Genomic DNA, 24,636 nt, shown 5'->3' on the forward strand with positions numbered 1-24,636 from the left:
TTGGGCTGCAGTTTGCATTTGGAGTAGATATAAATAGAAAAGGTAATCATGTTAACAAAATACTTAACTCTAGTGTGTAACAATGATGATGATAATTTAGCACTTACCACATGTTATATGGTATGTTAAGTATACTACGTGCATTTTCTCATTTAATGTTCAGAATCACCCTTTGAGAGAGTCACAGTTATTCCCATATCTCAAATCAGAATACAGAAGCCTAGCAAGGTGGTTACCTGCCCGTATGAGATGGCAAGTCGGGAGCAGAGCCAGGCCTTGAGCCAGGTTTGTCTCACTACACACCTCATGCTCGCAACTATGATGGAAATATTAACTATGACACATTATAATGTGCACAATATCTGGCAATATTGAAAAGTTAAAAGGCTTAAAATTGCTATAATTGTTTAGTTCCTGTTTTAAAATTAATCACTTGTTCATTTACTCTGTTGTTTCAGGAATTAGTGAATCTTATCAGATGGGAATTTTCCGAATACTTGCTGGCATTCTTCACTTAGGTAACGTTGGATTTACGTCTCGAGACTCAGACAGCTGCACAATACCTGTAAGTTCAGAACAAGCCTAGTGTGATGGCAGTTGATTTGTAATTTAGATTTGTTGATTTTTTTGTGGAAGAAATATATTTGAATTCTATCTATTAACATTATCAGAGAGAGAATTACAGGTGTGAAATCTTGAAGTGAAAATAAAGACATAGGGATTCTAATCCATAGTGCACAGTGATTGTGTGTGTGTGTGCGTGTGTGTCTATGTGTGTGAGAGAGAGTAGGAGACTCAAACTTGTATGCATGTCTCATTTGTATAAACAGAGGTGAGAAATAGATGTGAAAGTTGGATTGGTGAGTCTAGAGAGAAGGGTTTATTTGGCACGAGTGCCAAAAATTTAAAACTTTGATTTTTGTCTCCAGCTGTGGAAATTTCATATGGTTCAAAAACAATTGAAGAAACTGTTAGCAGTGGTTACTCCTGGGAAGGACTAAATGGCTGTGAGACGGTGTCTCCACTGTGCTTTACATATTCTTCCACACACAATGATAACTGCACACTGAGAATTAAAGCCCCATTTCATGTGTGGAAACATTGGTTTGTTTGTTTGTTTGTTTGTTTGTTTTGGAAATATTTGTTTAAACTAACAAACCTGACAGTCCAAATTGTCCTCATTGGACATTTATGATTTGCAGTGTTTGCTAATCACTACCATCAAAGATAACACACACACACATATATTTATTAGGTATATTTTAACTTTATTAAAATAGAGGCAGTTTTAATATAATTAATTGTTTTTCCATCCTGCTTCTTCAAAGATTAAAGTAGAAGACAGTCTTGAGATTTGTGTTTTACTCTTCAGATACCTGAGTTGATATTAGCAAATTTACATGTAGATTAACTTATGTGACTTACATTTGGGTAAGTTCAACTTTAGTTTTGAAATATGTGTGTCAGTATCTCTGTTTGGGTTCAAGCCCAACTCTACTATTTACTCTGTGTTTTGGGGTAAGTAGCTTTGCTTCTTTGACCTCAGTTTTGGAGTAGGTGCTCTGATTGACCTTAATGCTGAATAAATTATATTTTAAATACTCTAAAAATATAAGAACCACTCAGAGGCTAAAAACTGGGTAAAAATAGGAACTCAGAGAACAAAGCAGAACCCTGAAGCTAGGACTCACCATGAGGGAATTTGCAGAACCCAGTGACCTTGAGCTTTGGTTTTCATAGCCAAGGGGGGTGCAGAAGAGAAAAGATAGTCTAGGACTTACATAAACAGGGGAACCAATAAGGGAACCACTGCCTAAAACAGACTTTAATCGGGGAGCTAATAATAAACTTGTCCACCACCTACTTCAAGAGTACAAAGAAAAATTAATCAGGCTCAAGCCTTAGTGCTAAGTAGAGGGAGAAAAAATAGTTCCCTAAAAATTTATAGCAATGAACTGACCATCTACATACTCCCAGCCTGACTCCATAGTTCCCGGATGATCCCAGAAAGCTACATACAGAAAACTTAGCTTAAATTTGTCCTGGAATGGCAGTGCTCTAGATGCCTGACAGAAGCAAATGCAAATTTACTTTGGAGGGTCCACCTTCAATAGAGGCCTCAATAGAGTTGAGAAAAATTATAGGAAATATTGACTCATAGTTGAAAATCATAAATACCATGATGAAACAAAATAGAAGGAGCTAGATAAAATAACAGAAGAGCAGAGTCCAACCTACTAAGAAAGAAATTAATAGATTTGACACAACTAAGTGGAGAGCTGATGAGCTAGAAGATAGATGGGAAGAAATTATCCAAAATTCAAGATTGGACTCAGAGAAGAAGGGGTGAACAATGAAGACAATAGTTAAGAGAGATGAAGGGTAGAGTAATAAATTTGAATTTTAATCTAATGAGAATTCCTAACAGAAAGAAAAAAGAGAATAAGGCAGACATAAAACATTTGAAGAGATAATTACTAACAAATTTCAGAATTTGTCAAATGTCACTAAACAGATTTGGAAAGTCCAAAAAATCCCAGTGAGAATAAATAAAAAGAAAATCCACCTCTAAGCAAACCATAATGATGCCAAAGGCAGGAGAGAAAAGTCTTAAAACAGGCAGGGAGATAAGACGTATTAGTCTTGAAGAAATAGCAATTAAACTGATAGCTCATTTTCCAACTTGTAACAACGTGAGACAGCAAACAGTGGACTACTGTCTATTGTTACAGGGTAAATTACTATTCACTTAGAATTGTATATCCAATAAAAATATCTTTCTGGAATTAGGGAAAAATAGAAGTGTTTTTAGACAAATAGAAACTTGTTAGAATTTGTCGGCAATAGGCCCTCACTAAAGAAGATATTAAAGGACATCATTTAGGTAAAAGGAAAGTGATCCCAGATAGAAGATTTAAAATGTGAGAAGAAATGATGATTCAATAAACTAGTAAAGTACAAGCAAATATAGATAAAGTTTGATTCATTAAAACAACAACAATAATAAAAAATAATGAATGGGGCTGCACAAGATAGCACTCTCCACAAAATACTTACTCATTACAAAGGGAAAAATAGTTATCTTTCTAGTGGAGAAATCTAGTGGACATTCCCTCAACCAAGCGACCACAATGGACATGACCAGTAATGGGACCATTACTGGTCCCATAACTTCTGATATGGAGCACTGAGGAGAGTGCAACATCAATCACTTATCTGGTGTTTCTGGTAAAAATGCATGACCCAGATCTAATCGTGAGGCAACATCATACAGACCCAAATCAAGGGATATACTTTTTAAAAAATGTTAAGATCCCCCTGGCTGGTGTAGTTTAGTGGTCAGTGTCAGCCTGTGCACAGAGGGTTCGATTTCCGATCAAGGGCATGTGCCTGGGTTGCAGGAGTCAGGGTGCATGCAGGAAGCAACCAAGCGGTTTCTCTCCCCCCCCCTCCCCCTCTCCCTCTCCCCTTACCTCCCTCCCTCCTTCCCTTCCATTTTCTCTAAAAATTCATGGAAAAATATCCTCCAGTGAGGATTAACAACAATTAAAAAAAAAGAGTCAAGATCACTAAAGACAAAAAAAGAGTGAAGAAGTGTTCAGATTAAAAGAGATTAATGAGCCCTGGCCAGGTTGCTCAGTTGGTTGCAGCATCATCTGAATATGCCAGGGTTGAGGGTTTTATCCCCAGTCAGGGAACATACAACCAATGAATGCATAAATGAGTAGAACAACAAATTGATGTTTTTCTCTCTGCCTCTCTCCCTCTCTCCCCCCTTCCTCTCTCTCTAAAATCAATCAATAAAAAAAAATTGTAAAAATAAAAAGATTAATGAAACATGATAACTGAATTCATTGGATGAACCGAGATTGGACCATGGACCATAGAAATGTTTTGTGTGTTTGTTTTTCCACAGTGGACATTATTAGGTCAATCAGCAAAAATTGAATTACATCTATAGATTAGATAATAAGTTTGTATCATTGTTAATTTTCTGATTTTATTTATTATACCATAGATATGTAAGATAGTGCTTTTGGTTTTTAGGACGTGCACAGTGAAATATTTAGGACTAAAAGGGTGTTATGTTTGCAGCTTATTCTCAAAAGGTTGTGAAAAAAAATTTGTGATTATATGTGTGAAGGAGTGAGAGAGAAAGAAAATGATATAAGCAAATGTTAAATGTTAATACTGTTTCTAGGGACTCTGGATGAAGGGAATTCTTTGTACTGTACTTGCAATTTTCTATTAGTCTAAAATCAGTTCAAAATAAAAAGTTTAAAAAATAAAGTAAATCACCAGTCCCTCCTCTCTCCCAGAAAGATAGAACTAAAGTACTAGAGTTAGTATAAGTTAATTAGATTGAGTTAACTAATATAACTTAACACTTCTTTTATACAAGTAGAAACAGAAAGTAAACCTATCAAACTAGTAGAGGGGAAAATAGACTAAAAAACATAATTTAAATATATCAAGAAAGGGAGAGAAAGTATTTAGAGAAAGTGGGACAAATAAAGTCATAAAACAGGATAGAAATAAATAATTACAAATGGACTAATGTTTCAGTTAAAATGAATTGTCAGACTGGTTTAAGAATTCAGGTATATACTTTTAAAAGAAGGATTCCTAAAACACGATACAGAAAGTTTGAAAATAAAAGGTTTAGAAAAGACACACCATAATAGCTAGGAAAAAACTGGCAGAGTTATATTGATACTGGACAAAATAGACTTTGAGGCCAAAAGCAGTACTAGAGATAAGTAGAGTCCATATGTAGTGAGAGGATTCATTCACCTGGAAGGTGCAGTAGCTCTAGGTTTGGCATGTATGTAATGATGTGGCCTTCAAATGTATAAAGCAAAGAACAACCGAAACCACAGGAAGAAACCAACACATCTATTATAATGGTATATTATTGACTTCTCTCGATTATTGGTAGATGAAATTAAAAAATTAGTAAAGTTAGAACATTTGAACAAAACAGTTAACATCCTTGATCTAATACAGGGGTGGGGAATGTCCGGCTCTTGGTCCGGCCCTGCCAAGGAAACCACAGGCAGGACTCAAAATTCAATAAACCTAGGAGCTTTTGTAATAGCTAATTTTTAAGTTGATAATTTTGTATGGCCCATGAATGATGTTATAAATATCCAAGTGGTCCTTGGCAGAAAAAAGTTTCCCCACCCCTGATCTAATAGAACAATACAATAAAACCATTCAACTAGAATGTTTAGAGAGTACGATTCACTTTTCTTTTTTTTTTTTAAACATTTTATTTTTTTAAATTTTCTTATTTTTTTTAAACATATCTTTATTGATTTCAGAGAGAGGGAAGGAGAAGGAGAGAGAGATAGAAACATCATTGATGAGAGAGTCATTGATCAGCTGCAGCCCGCAACCCGGGCATGTGCCCCGACTGGGAATCGAACCCCGATCACCTGGATCCTAGGTCGATGCTCAACCGCTGAGCCACGCCCAGGTGGGCTACGATTCACTTTTAAATGATACCAAATCTGCCCTGGCGGGTTTTGCTCAGCGGTGAGAGCGTCGGCCCGCAGATCGAAGGGTCTTGGGTTTGATTCCAGCCAAGGGCATGTCCATGGGCTGCAGGTTTGATGCCCGGCCCCGTTTCAGGGTGAGTGCGGGAAGCAACCAGTGTGTCTCTTTCACATTGGTGTTTCCCTCTCTCTCTCTCCCTTCTGCTCTCTCTGAAAAGCAATGGAAAAAATATCCTCAGGAGAGGATAAAAAAAAATGATGTGAAATCATTTGTCTATGTATGAGTAAAATAAACTGCTTATTTAAGGGAGTTGAACCATGCTGTTGGTAATGGTGCTGATTGGTATCTGAAATGATTACTTCGGAGGAAGGGAGATGAAAGAAGGAAGGGACTGCTTCAGTGGGAAGGGTCAGGGGATGAGGGGTCAGGAAGCCCAGGTTCTAACAACAATTCTGACATAAAATGGCTATCTGACTTTTTGACAAGCTATTTTTTTGGATCTCATTTCCTCATCTGTTAATTAGAGATTACAGTATTTGTCCTGCCTACCCCCGAGGCATGTTATCAGATTCCATTGAAACATGTGAATGAAGATTTGAAAAATATAATACACTAATGTGGATTAAATTAAACAGATATTTATTGAATGTCTACTCATGTAAGTGATTAGAGAGATTCTAATGTAAGAAGTCACACAAATAACTATCAAGTTATCTTTTTAAAACCCTTTAGTTGCCCTCCTTTGCTCTCAGGATAAAGACTAGCCGTGGTATAGCCTCTGCCTGCCTCTGGCTTCATCACATACATCTTCTCCCTTCCTCACTCCCTCCTTCATAGTGACCCATCACCTTCCCACTGCAGGATTTTTACATCAGCTGTTCCCTCAGCTTGGAAGACCCTTTCCCCACCCTTTCACGGACTTAACACCTTCTCCTCTTTCAAATCTGAACTCCGATCTCAAGGCAGCTGTCTCCTGCCTCCCTGAAAAGGGCACATGCCTCTCACATGGAAATCTTACTGTGGTACCCTTTTCCTTTGTAGCGATATTACATTTTAGGGAGCAATTATTTGATGAATATCCATTCCCTAAAACTATAAGTTTTAGGACAGGAACCACATCTGTTTTTGTTTACTGGCATATAATAGGCACTCAGTAAATATTTGTTGGCAGGCTGACTGATTTTCTGACTGACCGACTGAATGTGTCTGAAAAGAGATACAAACATTCTGAAGAGACAGGTGATTTTTGAAATGAGCCCCAGAAGAGATTACAAATGCTGCCTAGATGCTGGTTTGATGGGTGATCTTGATTGTCATCACTGATCAGCTTTTAGTGATCTTGGTGTTTATTATAACCAAGAAATTGCTGGGTTTTGTTACCACTTTGTTAGTATTTTGTAGTAAATTCTTATTTGATTGATCTTGTCATAGGAAATAACCCATTCTCTTTCGGCAGCCCAAGCATGAACCTCTCAGCATCTTCTGTGACCTCATGGGTGTGGACTATGAGGAGATGTGTCACTGGCTCTGCCATCGGAAGCTGGCCACTGCCACGGAGACGTACATCAAGCCCATCTCCAAGCTGCAGGCCACGAATGCCCGCGATGCTTTAGCCAAGCACATCTATGCGAAGCTTTTTAACTGGATCGTAGATCATGTCAATCAGGCTCTCCATTCTGCAGTCAAACAGCACTCTTTTATTGGAGTGCTGGACATTTATGGGTAGGTATATTTGGCTTAGTGACCTGCCAGAGAGCATTTCTTCCTGGAGATTTTCTAGTAACTCTACATGGGCATTTGATTCTGTCTCCTACTGGTAAGAAGGGAAAATTAGAAGAGAATTTCTAAAAATCTAATTTCATTTGCTAGTTTTCCTTCTCTGGGTACCCTTCTTTAACTGTTTAACTCCCCCCTGTACAGTTGTGCTTTTTGATGCCTAATTTTTCATTATCTGGTTCAGTTTTTCAAAGAACCTATGCAATCTCTATTCCCAGTTCCCTTCTATGTGTGTGTAGACACTGGGTCTATACATTGACAAGAGCAATGGCTTTATCATAATACCAAGTGTTGCCACTCGGGGATGAGTTAGCCCTCAAAAACTCATCCTGTTGAATACATCTACATACTGGAGTCTTTTAAAAAATCTCTCTGCCACTCAACTGATGCCTATCTGCTGGGTGTATATCCCATGTTACTGACATAGACCTTTATCTTCACTGATGTAGAAGGAAAGTTTCACAATGTTGGGGAATTTCCTATTTCTTTCTAATATGTACATTTTGAATATTTTTTACAAACTACTTGTTCCCTTTTCTCTTCCCATATTATTTTTGGTTTTACAGATTTGAAACATTTGAGATAAATAGTTTTGAACAGTTTTGCATAAATTATGCAAATGAAAAACTACAGCAGCAGTTCAATCTGGTAAGATTTTTCTTTTTATAATCTGCTATAGATCATTTTCTCAAATTCCTACTCTGCATTTAAAGTCTGGTTCCTGAAATGAAGTTATGAGTTAGAACTGTTACCTGGTGTTCAGAACAGCTAAACTGCTGAGGAACTTATGATTAATAAATGATGCAACAGTAGAAAAATGTTTATGGTCAAAGAGGCTTCAAGGTCAGCCTTGGATTGCTGTGGAGAATAGTGAATATTTTATACAAATTAGTTGAGTGAGGGAAGCAGAAAGTTTTGAGCTTAGGGATATCCTTCAGTCTGTTGTTCCTGGGGCTAATTATATGTGGAGTTATGACTATCTTAACTCTTTGCAAGATGCCTCAACAAAAGTTCAGAACATACTCTCTTTTCTACATATTTTTTTCATATTTTCTTTTCAACAGTTTGAGACATTCATAGAGACAATGGCATTGGGCATATTTTGAGAGTGCCTCTTGTGAGGTAGTAATATCAAATACCTGAGATCATCATGATGATGTTGAGGGATTTGAAGGCACTTAAAAATGAGGGGTAGCACCTTGTAATAGTGAAGAGCACAGAGCCCCTGAGGTGAATTGCTTGGGTTACAGTCCTACTCTGCTTTGATCCAGGGGACTTTGGGCAAGTTAATTGACTTTCCTGGCCTTAGTCTCCTCATCTGTATAATGGGCATAATAATAGTACCTACTGCATATAGTTCTATGGACTAAATGAGTTGGGATATGTAAAGTGCTCACCACATGCCAGGAGCAGTTCTTAGTGCAAGATTAGTGCCAGTTATTAGTATTGATGAAAGAGGGTATAAAAATGAGTCACCCGCAGGAACTGGAAGATACATGGAAGAGAAGAGAGCTTAAGGACAGGAAAAGAGCCCTTAATAAATATCTTCTTTTTACAAAGAGACAGAGGCCAAGTGGTATAGTCTATAGTCAATGAAGAAAAAAATAGAAGTTTAAAGATATTATTTTAGTTACAAAATTAGTAAAAACAAGATTTTAAAATAGCAATTAAGAGGTGATATATGTGAATTTAGCCTCATCTATCTTATCAAGAAATCAATAGATAATGTTTCAAATAAATAAATTTAAAAATAGCTGATAAGCATATTCTTTAAAGGTAAATATCAGAAGAAATATCTAAGGGAGAAATGCCCTAGCTGGGAAGCTCAGTTGGTTAGAGTGTCAAACTGATATGCCAAGGTTACAGGTTTGATCCCTTGTCAGGGCACATGTAAGAATCAACCAGTGAATGCATAAATAAGTGGAACAATAAATCAATGTTTCTCTCTCTCAAATCAATTTTTAAAATAATAGCTAAGGGAGTTATAAAGTGGTTGCCACCAGGGAGTGAGGAGGGATGAGACAAGGGATTGTTGCTTTGTCATAAAACTTGTAGACTGTTTGATTTAAAAAATATATTGCATATACTTTGATAAAAATCTGGACCATCTTTATTTAGCAGATTAAGCTACTTAGCACAGTGAAATGAGGTAGAGGTGATCTTGAAACCTTAGGCTTTGGCTGTTTTCATAAGAACATGATGGTGTATTTTTCATCTCTGCATCAGGAACATTAATAAAAACCCGTAAGAGACCAAATTGAACATTATCTTTTGTCAAGGTTTTTCATAGATTCTTAATATTTCTCAATACTTTAATCAGTGCCACAGCCTTCTGCTCTTCCCCAGCACATTCTGGTACAGGGTGACTGGAAGTACTAAGGAACCAGTGCCAACCTCATTAGGGACTGTCTCTCAAAGGCCTCAGGCCTCTGAATGTGTGTTTCTGACTCTTGTTTCTCTTTCTGCTTCTATCCATCTGTTCCCCCTCCCTCCCTCTGTCCTATATACACACCACACACCGCACACCACATACCACACACCATACTGCATCTCTGCACAGCCGCTCCACTCCCTCCCTCTTATTATTAGATGGCATATTCTTCTATTCTGTATGTATTTTCTTTACCTTAGGGTTTCTGCTTACTCACTTCGTACTTCCTGTGAACCCAGAAGTGGTTGGAATGCGCCTCCCATTCTCTTAACTTGCTTACCTGGCATCCTTCTGGACTTTTTTCAGCTGCAGCTTCTACTGATTACCCCGTTCATTTTTCATCAGAGGTTTCTGGCAGTTAGAGTGCCCTCAAATACCCACACTTGGCCTAGTCAGCTGTGACTAGGAACACGGGGTCTCACAGTAAGGAACTTGGTTGCTTAGGGCTGCTCCCTCAGCAGGGGCTGCGGGCAGGGCAGTGGGCATGAAAGACATGGACTGGCATGCCTAGTGCGCGGAGGCATTGCCGTGTTGACCAGGATCTCTTGCCATCTTGAGCATCATGCCACATTGTCTTTTTGACAGTTGAGCATCCAAAATTGTTGAGTCCCATTCACTTTCCAAACTTAGACATAGAGATGTGCATGAGAAAAAAGCCCTGTTTTAAAGCCCAGAGCCATGTTTCTGTTGTCAGTGTGGAGACTGCATATAAATTAATGAATTAAAAGGAGGGCTCATTGTTTTAGAAAATATTGGTACCATCAATCAGGGCATCCTGCCAACACATGGTACTCATTTGCCTTCTCATTAATCAAAAGAATAGAAGAAATTTGCTTTCTAATTAGCATGACATAAATATTCATACAGATGACCAGGTTTTTTTGACTAAAGCTTATTGCAGCTGGTTAGATTACAAATGCTGCAGATGACCCAAGAATGGCATTATAAGAGAGTATGGATCAGAAATCTTGGTGGCACTTAAGTTTTTATGGGGTTTTGGTCCTAATATGTGTCATCTGGTCATAGCCACAGAGGGCTAATCTTAACAGAAAAGTAGAAAGATGTGTGCTCAAGCCAAGGAAGACAAGAAAGAAGAAAGCAGAAACCCCTCAGATCTATAAATGGAGATCATTAGCATCTGCAGAGACTAGAAGTTGTGGGTGGCCTGCATTGGCTGGGTGGCCTGAAGCAGAGGTGGGATTGCCCTTCCCACCCGGACTCACTTAACTCCCCTTCATCTGCAGAGCTCAGATCACACAGCCTTTCCTCAGGGAAGCCTTCGCTCACCACTGTGTTCAAATTAGACGAGGACACTTGCTCATAGTCATGTTATTTTCCTCTGTAAGATTACAGTTTGTAATTATATTCCCTGTGATTATTTGATTTCTGTCTGCTTCTCCCACTAGTCTCCAAACTTCAAGAAGGTAGAGCCCACATCTGTTTGTTAATGGTGTTTGGTGACTGGCACATGGTAGACAGTCAGTACATATTTTTACTTAAGTGAATGACTGAAGATTAGAAGCAATGGTGAGAGTGGTGGCCGAAGCAGAAATAGCATGAATTGATAGTGAAGCCAGTTGCTTGCAGAGTTAGATGTAGAATCCAGAAAAGTGAGTGGTGGATTTCCTGACTCTGCAGAATAATCAAGACAGACACAAAAGACCAACTGTTACCTAACTCAGAGGAACCTGAACTTCAACCCCAGTCCCTTAACAGAATTACTTTGTTATGCTATAAGCATCACCCAGCATGGTTCAGTAGTCTGGAGGGTATCCACTTGCAGAGCTGTTCAAGGCCAGCACAGGCATTTCTGTGCCTGTATTTTAACAGCACTATGCAATAACTTAAGAGGCCAAAATGTATATAGTTTGGATAAATACATATCCAAAATTGAAAACTGCTACATTTGTCAGCTACTTAAAATATTTGCATACCTAGATTTACTTGTTCATCAAGAACTCTGTGTAGTTGTTTACTGTTTGTGGTTTCTGTTTGCTTTATTTTCCTGTTCTCTTTGTGTAAATCATATTTCTCCCACGAGATTGTTGTTGCTGGAAAAGCCATGGATGATCTCAAATTATGTTGGTATCTTAGAGTGTTTTACATAACGTTGTTTCTTGACTAACATCATTTCTGATAATGATGCAGTAATGCCACTTTTTTTCTTTTTGATTTCAGCATGTCTTCAAATTAGAGCAAGAGGAATATATGAAGGAACAAATTCCATGGACTCTCATAGATTTTTATGATAATCAGCCTTGCATTAATCTTATAGAATCTAAACTGGGCATTCTAGATTTGCTGGATGAGGAATGCAAAGTGAGTATGATTCCCTGATGTACTTAGTGTATCCAGATTTAGCAAGGTCAGAAGGTAAGTGGGTTAAAGCGGAGATTCATAGTCTACTATGAGGTGCCATTATGGGGGTCATTCTAACTTGCATTTTGAAGGGCCGCTAGACCCAAAGGCCTTTAAATACAAGTGAAACTAGGAGAATTTCCCTTCTCTTTTCAGCTAATTCTAAGTTACATGAAAAATTGACATTTGATACAGCTACTACTAATTTTAGACACTTCTCTTAATCAGTATGCTTACATTTGGTACTTTGTTCAGTTGTATGCTATAGTTAATGAAATGCAAGAAATTACAAAAGATATTTTGAATAATTGTTCTAAATATCCATAATTTAAAGTTTGACTAGTTCTTTATTACTGATAAGTGTGGTAGGGAGGGAATTTTAGCTTTAAATTTGAAGATGCAGCATGTTAGAAAAATATGAGATCCCAACTTTACTGCTAATTGAGTGATCTGAGACAAATAACCTATTCTTTCTTTTAATTTATTTAGTTTATATGCCATAAGCTACAACTGAAACATAGATTGATCCTCCTAAGCATCAGATTTTCTGCAACATTCAGAATGCATATAAGATCCTCAGCCTTACTCAAAGTTAACGAAAATGCAAGTCAAAACAAAAACAAGTTATTGTTTTTTGCCTGTCAGGAGTTTAAATTTAATAATGCCTTTCATTTTATACTACCAAATGAATATTATTGCATATATATTCTTGATGAAGGACATGAATTAGTACAACATATTTTAGAGGAATTTGACAATATTCATCAAATTTGTAAATACATACATATTTTATAAATACATGTATATACATATATATATGTAAATACATATAGTTTACCCTCTGAATATACTTGCAAACATATCCAGGGTATATATGTAAAAGAAGTCATTGTTATAAAAATCAGTAACAACACAGTGACCATAAATACAAGAATGCTATTATTAAGAAGAAAAATGCAATGAGTTTATAGATATCCTATTTGCTTATATGCCTTTAGAGACAGAAAGATAAAGAAGTTGACTGGAGTGGTGAGAGGAGACTACTCTCCCTTTTATACCTTTCTGAGTTACATAGATATTCACTATGTTACCTTAATAAATTTTTAGAAAATACATGATAGTCATGATATTTCATCTTTCATTTGTGAGGCTTTTATTGTTTTAAAAGAAAGTTGAATATTTATTTGATGACTCCTGCTATAGGCAGATTGAGTTGCCATGGGAAGGTCTCAGTCATTGTTCTCTGTTAATAATTGGCTCTTGGCCTGTAAGAGAGAAATGTGGAAGAAATGAGTTCCTAAACTGAATATGAAAAATGGTCTCTTAGTTAATGCATCATAAATGTCTCATAACAATATTCACCTTGTTTTTTTTCTCTTTTTTTAAATTAAATGTAGATGCCTAAAGGTACAGATGACACTTGGGCCCAGAAATTGTACAACACACATTTGAACAAATGTGCCCTCTTTGAAAAGCCCCGTATGTCAAACAAAGCTTTCATCATCCAACATTTTGCTGACAAAGTAAGGAAGCTCTATTTGTTCTCTTTTTGAATACTTAAGTTCAAAGAGGGGAAAAATCAGTAGTCAAGAGGCATCATTTTTTTCTTGGCTGAAGTTTGCATTCTTTAGGGCCTTATAGGAAAAGTAATCTCGATTGTTGGCTTGTTGTTTTTCTTTTCCTTTAAGTTAAGTGGAATTATGAAATAAATATGGGTGTACAATCCTTTGTCTATAATTTTGAAATTCAAGAAACTCTGAAAACCAAAAGTCTTTTCATAATTTATCTAGTGGCTAAACCTAATCTCTGACCTGAACTAACATGAGGTTTTTTATAGTCTTTACTTATCCCAGTTAGGCTGGATATTTACATATTTCAGTGGAGAAATAATGTATTTGATCAGAGTTTGCTCCCTCGGACTTTGCTGAAAAATTCTGAGCTCTAAAGCATAGCTGACCCCAAGGGTTTCAGAATAGAAACTGTGGACTTGTGTCACTCTCTGTTGTTGATTCACTGGGTCCCTAGTAGCAAGGCAGGCAGACTTGCTGCCCCACAAATTCTATAGTTAGTCTACTGAGAAAAATCAAGAGCTGTAGGACTAATTTATGTTCCAAGGAAGTTGTAGGATAGGCTGTGGAGTAAGCTTCTCAGGGTCTCCGTCAGGATTTGGGGGCCTTTTGAGTCCTGCTTAATTCTGACTGGAAACCTTGGAATGACTTTAGGGCCACCTAAGGGCTTTGTGGTACAGGCTGGGAGCCCCTTGTATGGTAGGGCTTAAGTCGCTGGGGTTTTGGAAGCAGGAATAGTCCATTCTCAAGTATTTCCACTTACCAAATCATAGAGTATTTACCAGCCTCCACTTCCATCCATCGGCAGCTCTTCTACTTTCTTCTGTCAGTGAGCCATTTGTTCCTTCTGACCTTCCCTCCCAAGAGGAGATTTACCTCTGCTGCATGGTGAACTAGGTTAGAAGGAGATACATTGGGTCAGCTTTGGAGGAGCTGCCAGCATGGGTGAAGAGAATTAACTTCAGATGAGTCTGTTTACCCATGACTTGAGAGGGTCTTTTAGAGCAGTTGCTTAGCACTACCGCTGTTCTCTGGGAAAAACAGTGTTTGGTGAGTTTTATTCTAGGGTTAACATACTCCTTACCCAGTTTGTAGTTTCTTAGAACAAAACCAGTGGTAACCACTTTTCTGATTGCCAGTCATATAGCCTAAGCTTAATAAATATTTTGTTGTTGATGATTATATCTATTCAAAAGTTTTATTAGTTAAGGAGCTTTTCCCATGTGTTTTCAGGTGGAATACCAGTGTGAAGGCTTTCTGGAAAAGAATAAAGACACTGTTTTTGAAGAACACATTAAAGTTCTTAAATCAAGCAAGGTAACCATGGACATGGCTTTCTTTAATCAGGATGTATTCATTCACTAAAGTGTTAATTACTTAAGCATTAGCTTTTTAAAACAATAACAGTGATTTTTCTAACAAAATCAGCTTTACTGTTTTTAACCAATCAAATGTATAATACTTACTGTGTTTTAGGACCTGTTTTAAATGCCTTGCAAATGTTCACTCATCTAATCCTCATAATGAGGACACATTATCATTACTCTGCCTGTTTTACAGAAGAGGGACCTGAGGCACAGGGACTTCATTGCTAACAAGTTTTCAAGCCAAATTTAAAAAAACCTAGGCTCCGAGTCTGTGTTACTAACCATTATGCAGTGCTGTCTTTCAGTTTTAGGTGACTTTTTTGCCTGCACAGCAGTTCTAGACTCTTCTTGTGCCTTGACAAGAGACTGTGAGAGAAAACAGTATTTTTGCTGTGTTATTTTGAAGGGATGCACTTGAAATTGGCCTTGAGCACTCTGTTCAGATGGAGACTGATTTCTGGGTCATTGAATGCAGTTTCAGGTGTGGTCTAAAGCACTTAGAAGTTATTTTTCTTAGGCATAAGTTCTAGAAACATTGCTTTCTAGTGGGAAAAGAATATTTGTGATGGCAGAGAACTATGATGGCTACTCTGGGCTGATTATTAGGTTGATCCCAGTCTCCTTTCTTTGACTCTCCGTGGGAAAGGATGGGAAGGGAAGCACAGCTCACTTTCATTCTATAGGGAGCAAACCAGGAAGCCAGTTACTCAGTTTAGCCAAATGAATATTCAAATATTCAATACAAAAACTAAAAATATTCATCAGATTCTTTTAGATTACTGACTGGCACTGTTTTTAGTTTATTCTAAAACTGTCAGTTTTTCTGGTTTATTCTAAGACAATCCTTTTAACTTCAGTGGAATATTAGATGAACTCTAATATTATTTGACTCTTGTTTTTAGAATAAAAATGTTTATTTTCAATTATTTTGGTAATAGAAAGATCATATAAAGACCAAATTCCAGTTTTAACTCTCAAGAAATAATGAGTCTAAGTGTCTTTAGAGAAAATCAGTTTTTCACTTATCCTCATAGGCACTGGGCATTAAATGTTTTAGAGCTTATGCGACTGATATATAGGAGAAAATTCTCTCACAGCGCCAGTCCCTGAATATTATTCAGTTAAAGATTGTAAATCATTTTGATTTATGAATAGTGATGGAAACCATGAAATTCTAGTGTCACTACTCTGCCTAAGTAATTAGCTTAAATAGAATATTCACAGGCTGCCATTCCCCAGGCACCCGTAAATCAGTTGTGTCTTTATTCTGACGTAACTTTTCTGATTGGCTAGTTATCAGCTTAATTATCAGAAAGTAGCTGTGCATTCTGAGGAATCATTTGAAGTGACTGTTAGTCTATATAGCATTGTTGCTGGTGGAATGGGGACTTTGTGTGATTTACTTAGAATCTTAAAGGCCTCCCCTGCTCCCCAGTGAGAGACCCATCCCCTCAGAAACCCAACCTGAGGGGATGAACTTTATATTTAACATGTTTGTACCTGTTAGGAAGCAAGTATAATTTAGTGTTGGTTTGTTCTCTTGGATATACTAATTTTAGAAGGTTAATATTTGTGTTATATGTTTTAAATAGAATTATTTTTGTGGTAATACAGTGTGGGCTTGAGTTTGTGTGTGTATATGTTTTGGCTTTTTTTTTTTTTTTAATTTTGCAGCCTCTAGCCAAATTTTCAACTTGAAAATGAATTAAGGTCTTATAAACTTAATAAAAAGTGTCTTAAGATTTCTTTATGGTGAAAAAATATAAATTATGTTGCCACATCTAATATCAGGGAGCACATAAATGAATTGCAACTCTACCAAATACCATTAAAAAGAGTTATAACTGCCCTGGCCAGTTTGGCTTAGTGGTTAGAGTGGTAGCCCATGGGCACAAGGGTCTTTGGTTCAATTCCCAGTCAAGGGCATGTACCTGGGTTGCAGGTTCTCTCCACCCCAGTCTGTATATCCCTCACATTGATGTTGTTTCTCTCTCTCTCTCCCCCTTCCTCTCTCCCTTCCACTCTCTTGCTGAAAAGCAATGGAAAAATATCCTCCAGTAAGGATTAATAAAATGCCTCTTATTAAAAAAGAGTTATAACCCTGCTTTCCATGTTGCTTACTGATGAGGTAAAGTACAGTTCATCTACTGAGTTTATGCCTTAGATCTCTCAACTATGAAATGGAATCATAATAGTATCTAAGGGTTCTTACGAGGGTTAAATAGGTTTATTAAGCCATTAGAGTAGTGCTTCATGCATAAAAAGCTCTTAGTGAATAATGTTACTGAAATGATTTCCCACATATTCATGAAGCTGCTACTTGGATTATTTTGTTTTCGTTAACACTGTTATCTAGACAGATCAAAGAAACAAGATGGAATGTCCAGGCTTATCTTCCTACTTATATATCTGTATATCTATCTCAATTTATTTTTATTTTAAAAAATTATCTTTATTGAAAGTATTACAGATGTCCCCTCCCCCCCTTTGGCCCCCTCCACCTTGCACCTGCACCCCCCTCCGGCTTTCACTGCACTGTTGTCTGTGTCCATGGACTATACATATATGCATATAAGTTCTTTTGTTAATCTCTCCTCTGCACGCTTCCCTCTGAGATTTGTCAGCCTGTTCCATGCTTCCATGTCTCTGGAACCAACAAAATGAAAGTACATGAAAAAGTAAAGCTATGCTGTGGCTGAAAAAAACAGATGGGTAGTTGAGACCCAAATTCATTCTGCCTCTCTTCAAATAAAGTTGGCATCCTCAGTTAGTGGGGAATGGATAAATTCTTCAATAAATGATTTAAGAAAATTGGGAATTTAGCCAGGTAAACAAGGTGAATGAGATAGGTAAAGGTTCCTGCTTTTGTTTGAAGTTAGGTAATAACCACTTAATCAGACATTTAGGTAATGTTATATGAAAGTGGTAAGTGCTAGAGAGTGACTAAGCTTCGGCAGGGGTAAAGTCCGCATTAGCTGGGGTGGTCAGGGAAGGGCTCTCTGAGGAAGTGATATTTAGTCTGTACCCTAAAAAATAGGGGACAACTATGTCAAGGCAGGGGAAAGAACAGATGAGCACATAGACTATATAAGATGCTTGTGTTTGGGGTCCAAAAAGAAGGCTAGTGTGGCTGGAGCATGGTAGGTGACTGGGATGTGTAGGATGGGTAGACAGCGGCCACCACCTACTGGAGGGAAGTGTGATAAAGAGTGTGGATTTTACTCCTATTGCAGTGGAAAGTCTGGAAGATTTTCATATGAGGAGTGATATGCAGTTAGGTGGTGATGTGTTTAGGGTGAGTGGAGATGGGCATTAGTAATCTAGGTGAGAGATGGTGGACTGAGGTACCAACATTGTAGCGGTGGAGCCGGCATATAATTTGTGGGTAGAGTTGACACGTCTTGATGGATTGAGTATGGAGAGTGAGAGGATGGGAGAAATTGAGGATGATTTCTGTTTTTGGCCTGAGATACTGGATGAATGAGGGTCCCATTTATTGAGGTGAAGACTTATAAAGTATCAGGCCTTGGGAGAAAGAATCAAGAGTTCTGCTTGGACATGTTTTGCCTGAGATGGCATTTAGATATTCCAAGTGGACATGTCATATAGGAATTGGAAATGAAAGTCAGCAGGTCGTGGGGAAGGTTAGAGTAGGTGATCTAAACTGGGTAGTCTTTAGAACTAGATGGCATTTAAAGCAGTGGGACTGGATGAGTGCTTAGGGAGAGTAAGGAGGTCGAAAATAGAAAAGTGTAAGAGCAGAGTCTTTAGGCATTCTGACTTTTAGAGGCTGGCCTGAGGAAGAACCAGGAAAGAAGTCTGAGAAAAGTGGCCCATGAGGAAACAGGAACAACTGCCTAAAAAAGAAATTGTAGAGCAGTTTCTAATACAACAATGTAAAATGTACTTTTTTTTTTTTTTTAAAGAAAATTCAATTTGGAGAACATTAAATTTATGATTTCTATGAGAAGGAAACCACACACACATACAGGCATATGTACATGCATATGTATTCTGAACTCTAAACATGAAGCAATTTTCTGGTAAATACTGTAGATATTAAGTTAAATTGTTGCACCTGCTGGTGAATATGATATTGCAGCCCAGCTCTATTAACCATTTCACACAGAAGAGAGAAAAACAAAGTTTAAGTAGGTATTGCTAATGTAGAACTAGCAATTCATTTGGGAATGATAGAATAGTATAGATGAGATTCTTAAGTACTTGGCTTATCATTGAATAGCCTAGCATCTTAACCCTGTGCTGAGTTTTCAGACCAAATCTATTAGGAACTCTTAGTTTTCCCCCTTTTTTCCCTCTTTGTAGCCAACCAAGCTAAAATATTTTATTTATTCTGTAAAGCAAGGAGTACATTTTTGTGTGTAGCAAGCAACCATTATTGGTATGTTATGGATAACATCATGAATTATTTTCTAAATTATCCTTATGATTGATATACAACTTAATAGCAAATGTAACGATTTGATTTTGTTTTTTAATGAAAGAACCCTCGTAAGGAAATTATTTCTCCTGGAGATACTCTGAGGTTATTAGACAAATAAGTGGTAGTTGCAATTATAATTTCACAAATGAGAAGGATTTATTTTATGTATGTGGAATGAGGCACTGTTGTAAAGATATGTACATATACACGATATTCCTGTGGATTAGTTTGAAGTCTCTTTTGTTCCATAAAATTTCTCCCAATCATACTGCTTTATACCATCCACCCACTTACTAAATGCCAAACCTTTGGATAATCTTTTATATTGCTAACCTGGTAGAACACAAAATGATTACAGGAATTATGCAATCAACTTATAAATCCTTTGAAAACAAATATAAAAGCTTACAGGATAAGGACAGGGTGTTTTTACCCCCACTCCCCTATAACCTAACTTATTTTCTAAAAATTATTATTGATTCATAATGTTTAAATATTATAATACTGTAGAACTAGTTCATGACATTCTTCCTGCTGAGATTTTTCAGTGATATTTTTTAGCTGGTGCTCACAATTTGAATTAGTGGGTAGACACATGAAGCACAGTGGTAAAACATTTTGTGGAACTAAAGTAGTAAGACAGGACTTTCAGTTAGCATTTTGCTCATAAAATAATTATAGTTCAAACTAGGTAATATGTTTAGACTGGCCAATTCCATGGGTTAGGATTTCAAGTCTTAGTGGAGTAGTTTTGATTTTGTTTCCTCCAAACATGGTTGTAGAATGACTGCATTTTTCCACCTATATTTTTATAGCATATATGTTACTTTCCTCTCCTACTCTTGGCTTCCAACACAAATACTGATTACTTCTGGAATGTGACTCTGAAAGAGTTTGCTTAAGGAAGGGAATCACCGTGGATTGCAAACCTTCATGTTTTTTCTGTAAAGACTTACATTTGAGTTTGAGTTTATTTATTTTGAGTTTGAGTTTAGAATATAACTTCCTTTTGCTCTTTCTGACTCAGTTTAAGATGCTACCAGAATTATTTCAAGATGATGAGAAGGCCATCAGTCCAACCTCAGCCACCTCTTCGGGGCGCACACCCCTCACTCGCATTCCTGCAAAGCCCACCAAGGGTCGACCAGGCCAGACAGCTAAAGAGCACAAGAAAACAGTGGGGCACCAGGTGAGTTCAGGAAGCCACTGCTGTGGTATCCTTTCCTCTTTGACTCAGCTGAAGCCTCAGGTGTTCCTTCCTCATCCTCCCAGGTGGGATCCTCAGGTGAGGAGAGGCTAGAGCTTGCGCTGTGGGAACTTGTAACACCATCCGCTCCTACTCCTCTCCGCCTAGCTTTAGATCCGTGACTCTGATTAAGCCTTTCCCAAAGTAATGTTCTCTACATCTTAATTCTTCTTCCTTAGAGACCACTGTTGCCTTTGTTTTGTTCTCTGGTTGTTTCCTCTCTGGATTTGTGCAGAGCATCAGCTCCTTCAGCTGGAACAGTGCCCCCTCCTTTTTTGATGTCTTATGCTCGGTGGGGAGTGGGAAATGTTACGTACGTGCTCAGTGCCTGAACAATGTCCCAGGCTCTGGACAGGAGGCTGAGCACTAGACAGCTTGTTTTCCTGTGCGTGGGACCCTGTACCCAGGGCAGTCAGGAAGCAGGGCCTGACACAGGCCCACTGCCTCCAGTCCCGATCCCATGTCCCTAATGGTAACCCCACCCTGCCTGCCCTCTCCCATTCTCCCACTCATTTCCTATACTCTTTTAAGTCATCTGCTACATTGTTCAGTATCTTACAGCAAAACTCCCACTGTATGTGATTAAATGGCCTTAATATTCTTAAGGTTATATTTTTAGTCAGAATTCTGAATTCACAACAGAAAACAGGAAAAACTTGTATTGAAAGGGGACTGGGCCCTGGCCAGTGTTGCCCAGCAGTTAGAGTGTTGGCCCGAGCACCAAAAGGTCTCAGGTTCAATTTCTGGTCAAGAACACATACCTGGGTTGTAGGTTCAGTCCCGGCCCCGGTCAGGGTGTGTGTGGGAGGCAACCAATTGATATGTCTCTCTCACATCGATATTTCTGTCTCCCCCTCCCTCCCTCCTTTCCACTCTCTCTGAAAAACAATGGAAAAAGTATCCTCTGGTGAAGATTAACAAAAATAAGAGTGGGGGAGTGGGAAGACTAAACTCTAATGTAAATGATGGACTTTGGGAGATTATGATGTGTCAGTTTAAGTTCATCAACTGTAACAGATGCACAACTCTGGAGGGGGATGTTAATGGGGAAGGCTGTGCATGTGTGGGGACAAGAGATGCATGGGGCAAGGGGTGGGAGAGAGCGAATGTATATTTAGCAGAGTAAGCAAGTAAATGATAGAATTTAAGCAAATTTTAACCTAAAGCTCTAGCATTCTTGTTCAATAGCAGTTCCCCTTCTGAGGTTGGGTCAGTCTCCACTACTGTCATTAGAAGAAAATTTTAACTTGTTTTATGTCATCTTTGACTTTAACAAAACCTTGATGCCCCTTTTGCTCTTTCCCATGCAGTTCCGAAATTCCCTTCACCTGCTTATGGAGACCCTCAATGCCACTACCCCTCACTATGTGCGTTGTATTAAGCCTAATGATTTCAAGTTCCCATTCACGTAAGTATTTCTCAACTACTGAATTTAAAAGTATCTGCATCTCAAGGATTACCAAACCAACAGAAAGAAAAAAATATTTGAGTAATTCTTCATGTCTCGTAGAGGAAAAAAAAAGCTAAAAAAAATTTTAAAAATTAATGTATGTACATTGTAAAAACAGTTTTCAGAAAATATAAAATAGTATAAAAATAAATGAAAAAGTATTCATTGTAGTCAGAGAGATAACTGGTATTAAGTGGCCAACATTTCTCCCTTTCCTTCTGTGTGTGTGTGTGTGAGAGAGAGAGAACAAGAGAGACACACTAATGAAAGGGAGGGGCTCATGCTATAATTGCTGTTTGTATCTGCTTTTATCTTAATAAATTGTGGATACTTCCTAGTTAGTAAATAAAAATCCACATCATCATTCTAATGGCTACATAATGTCTCATTGTATAGACATACCATCATTTATTTAAATGATTTCCTATTGCTTGCCATTTACATTATTCCAGCAATGCTCTAATAAACATATTTTGCCAAACATTTTTGAATTTTTGCCTGATTACCTCTTTAGGATAATGTATTTCTAGAAGTGGAATTTGTGGGTCAGAGGTTAGACACATCTACCAAGGTTATAGTAACTCCAACTGCCCCTCTGCAGTGTGAGAGTGCTCTTCTCCCTACACCCCTGCCAGCCTGCCCTCCACCTGTTTTGCGGTAGACTAGAGGGCAGCTCTGAAAAACCCTTACGTCATCTCAGTTGCCAGGAAACCCTTTGCGGAGGAAGTGGGAAGCAGGAGAAGCTGCCCGCCCTGGGCTACTCTCCAGGAAGCCCAGCTCACCCCATCTCCCACCACCACCAGAACACTTGAGAAAATAGCACAGCAGAGGGTTGGAGAGGTCGCTCAGAGCTTAACTGGGGGAGTAAGGAGTGATCATTCAGTGAGCGACAGGCCTTACCACTTCCTCTTAGGGGCAATTTAATATTAAGGTGCCAGTTGTCTAGAGTAAAATAAACATAAGATTAATACAAAACATAAATATTTTCCATTGATGTGGACACTATAAATGCTTAGTATGTACACACCAATAGCTTTTAGAACACCAATAATTTTTTAAAAGAATAACTGAATGGGGCATATTTAATTTGTCCTTCTTGTTAGAGAAATCTCCAGAGCTGGCCAGTCTTTGTTCCAGGAGAAATTTGTATGGTGAGCTAAAGAGTTATGAGCACAGCGAGTCAAGCCAAGCCATGTAATGAGTATGGGCAAAGTACAGAGGAGTTTTTTGTTTGTTTGTTTTAAATATTCTCAGGATGAGTTGTGGTATGAACGACAGGTTAATGTTTTTTGGGGGTTTTTAAGTCCTCACCCAAGGATATTTTTTCTATTGCTTTTCAGAGAGATTGGAAGGGGGGAGAGAGAGAGGGAGAAACATAGATGTGAGAGAGACACATTGATTGGTTGCCTCCCTCATGCACCCCGACCCCGCGTTGGGGATCAAGCCTGCAGCCAAAATACGTGCCCTTGGCCAGAATCGAACCCTGGACCCTTCAGTCCGCAGACCAATGCTCTAACCACTGAGCCAAACCTGCTAGGGCAACAGATAATGTTTATGGCTCTTTAGTTTTACTGCCTATTGTCTCCTCCCCACTCTCACATGGAGTTTTCCATTTGATCACTGCTACAACTTTTGAATGCTTTCTTTTCTGATGTATCTATTTGGCTCTTTACAGAAGAATCTCTGGACTGAGAAGAGTAATTTGTGGCTCTAGCCAGGCTTCTTGTGCATTAATGATGTTCATTTGTACACATAGATTTGATGAGAAGAGGGCAGTGCAGCAACTGAGAGCGTGTGGTGTCCTGGAAACCATCCGAATCAGTGCAGCGGGTTTCCCCTCACGGTGAGCCTGGCATTTTTCAAATATAAGGGGTCCTAATGAGATAACTTCCTATTTCTTTAAATAAGCTAAAGTGGGTTTCTTTTTGTAGGTGGACTTACCAAGAATTTTTCAGCCGCTACCGTGTCCTAATGAAGCAAAAAGATGTGCTGAGTGACAGAAAGCAAACATGCAAGAACGTATTAGAGAAACTGGTCCCGGTAAGAAAAATTTTCACTTATCTTTATCTGAACAGATTATGGCCAAAGGCCTTGTGATTATAATCTGTGAAAGCCCTGGGAACATATAAATACCACTGCTCCAGACTTTTCCAGGCGGGGAGCGGGGAGGGCACACTGTCTTGGAGACCAAGGCTCACTGTGTTTAGGATGCTCGGACTGACTGGTGAGGATGGTGGTCCACCATCAGGAAACAGGATGATGAGGCCTGGACCCAGACTTAAAAACTTACCTAGTACTTAACTTATGGAAGATGCCAGGCCAGATGCTGTGTGATTAAGAAAAAATAAGTCTTGTCCTCGGGTAACATAACCTATATTGGAAATTAATGCATTTTAAAGATAAGTATAGTATACTATAACGTCTATCAAATGCTGAGTGAAAGAAACAGGAAATCAGCGCAAGGCAAAGCCACATCTGCTACAGGAAGGAGGAGCAA

General features: G+C 38.2%; 1 protein-coding gene across 3 annotated transcripts in view; it reads left to right on the forward strand.

Annotated features, from left to right (window-relative positions):
• The window catches only part of MYO5A (myosin VA), a 168,517-nt gene that overhangs the window by 84,748 nt on the left and 59,133 nt on the right, over window positions 1-24,636 (forward strand). For all 3 annotated transcript variants that reach the window (XM_087821400.1, XM_087821398.1, XM_087821399.1), the window contains exons 9-18: window positions 459-565; window positions 6,956-7,221; window positions 7,842-7,923; window positions 11,885-12,025; window positions 13,462-13,587; window positions 14,866-14,949; window positions 20,471-20,632; window positions 22,000-22,097; window positions 23,896-23,982; window positions 24,071-24,179. In XM_087821400.1, the coding sequence (XP_087677526.1) occupies window positions 459-565; window positions 6,956-7,221; window positions 7,842-7,923; window positions 11,885-12,025; window positions 13,462-13,587; window positions 14,866-14,949; window positions 20,471-20,632; window positions 22,000-22,097; window positions 23,896-23,982; window positions 24,071-24,179 (1,262 nt within the window). The remainder of the gene's footprint in view (window positions 1-458; window positions 566-6,955; window positions 7,222-7,841; window positions 7,924-11,884; window positions 12,026-13,461; window positions 13,588-14,865; window positions 14,950-20,470; window positions 20,633-21,999; window positions 22,098-23,895; window positions 23,983-24,070; window positions 24,180-24,636) is intronic.

The sequence above is a fragment of the Miniopterus natalensis genome, chromosome 1, assembly GCF_054644295.1.
Source record: "Miniopterus natalensis isolate mMinNat1 chromosome 1, mMinNat1.hap1, whole genome shotgun sequence".
NCBI lineage: Eukaryota > Metazoa > Chordata > Mammalia > Chiroptera > Miniopteridae > Miniopterus > Miniopterus natalensis.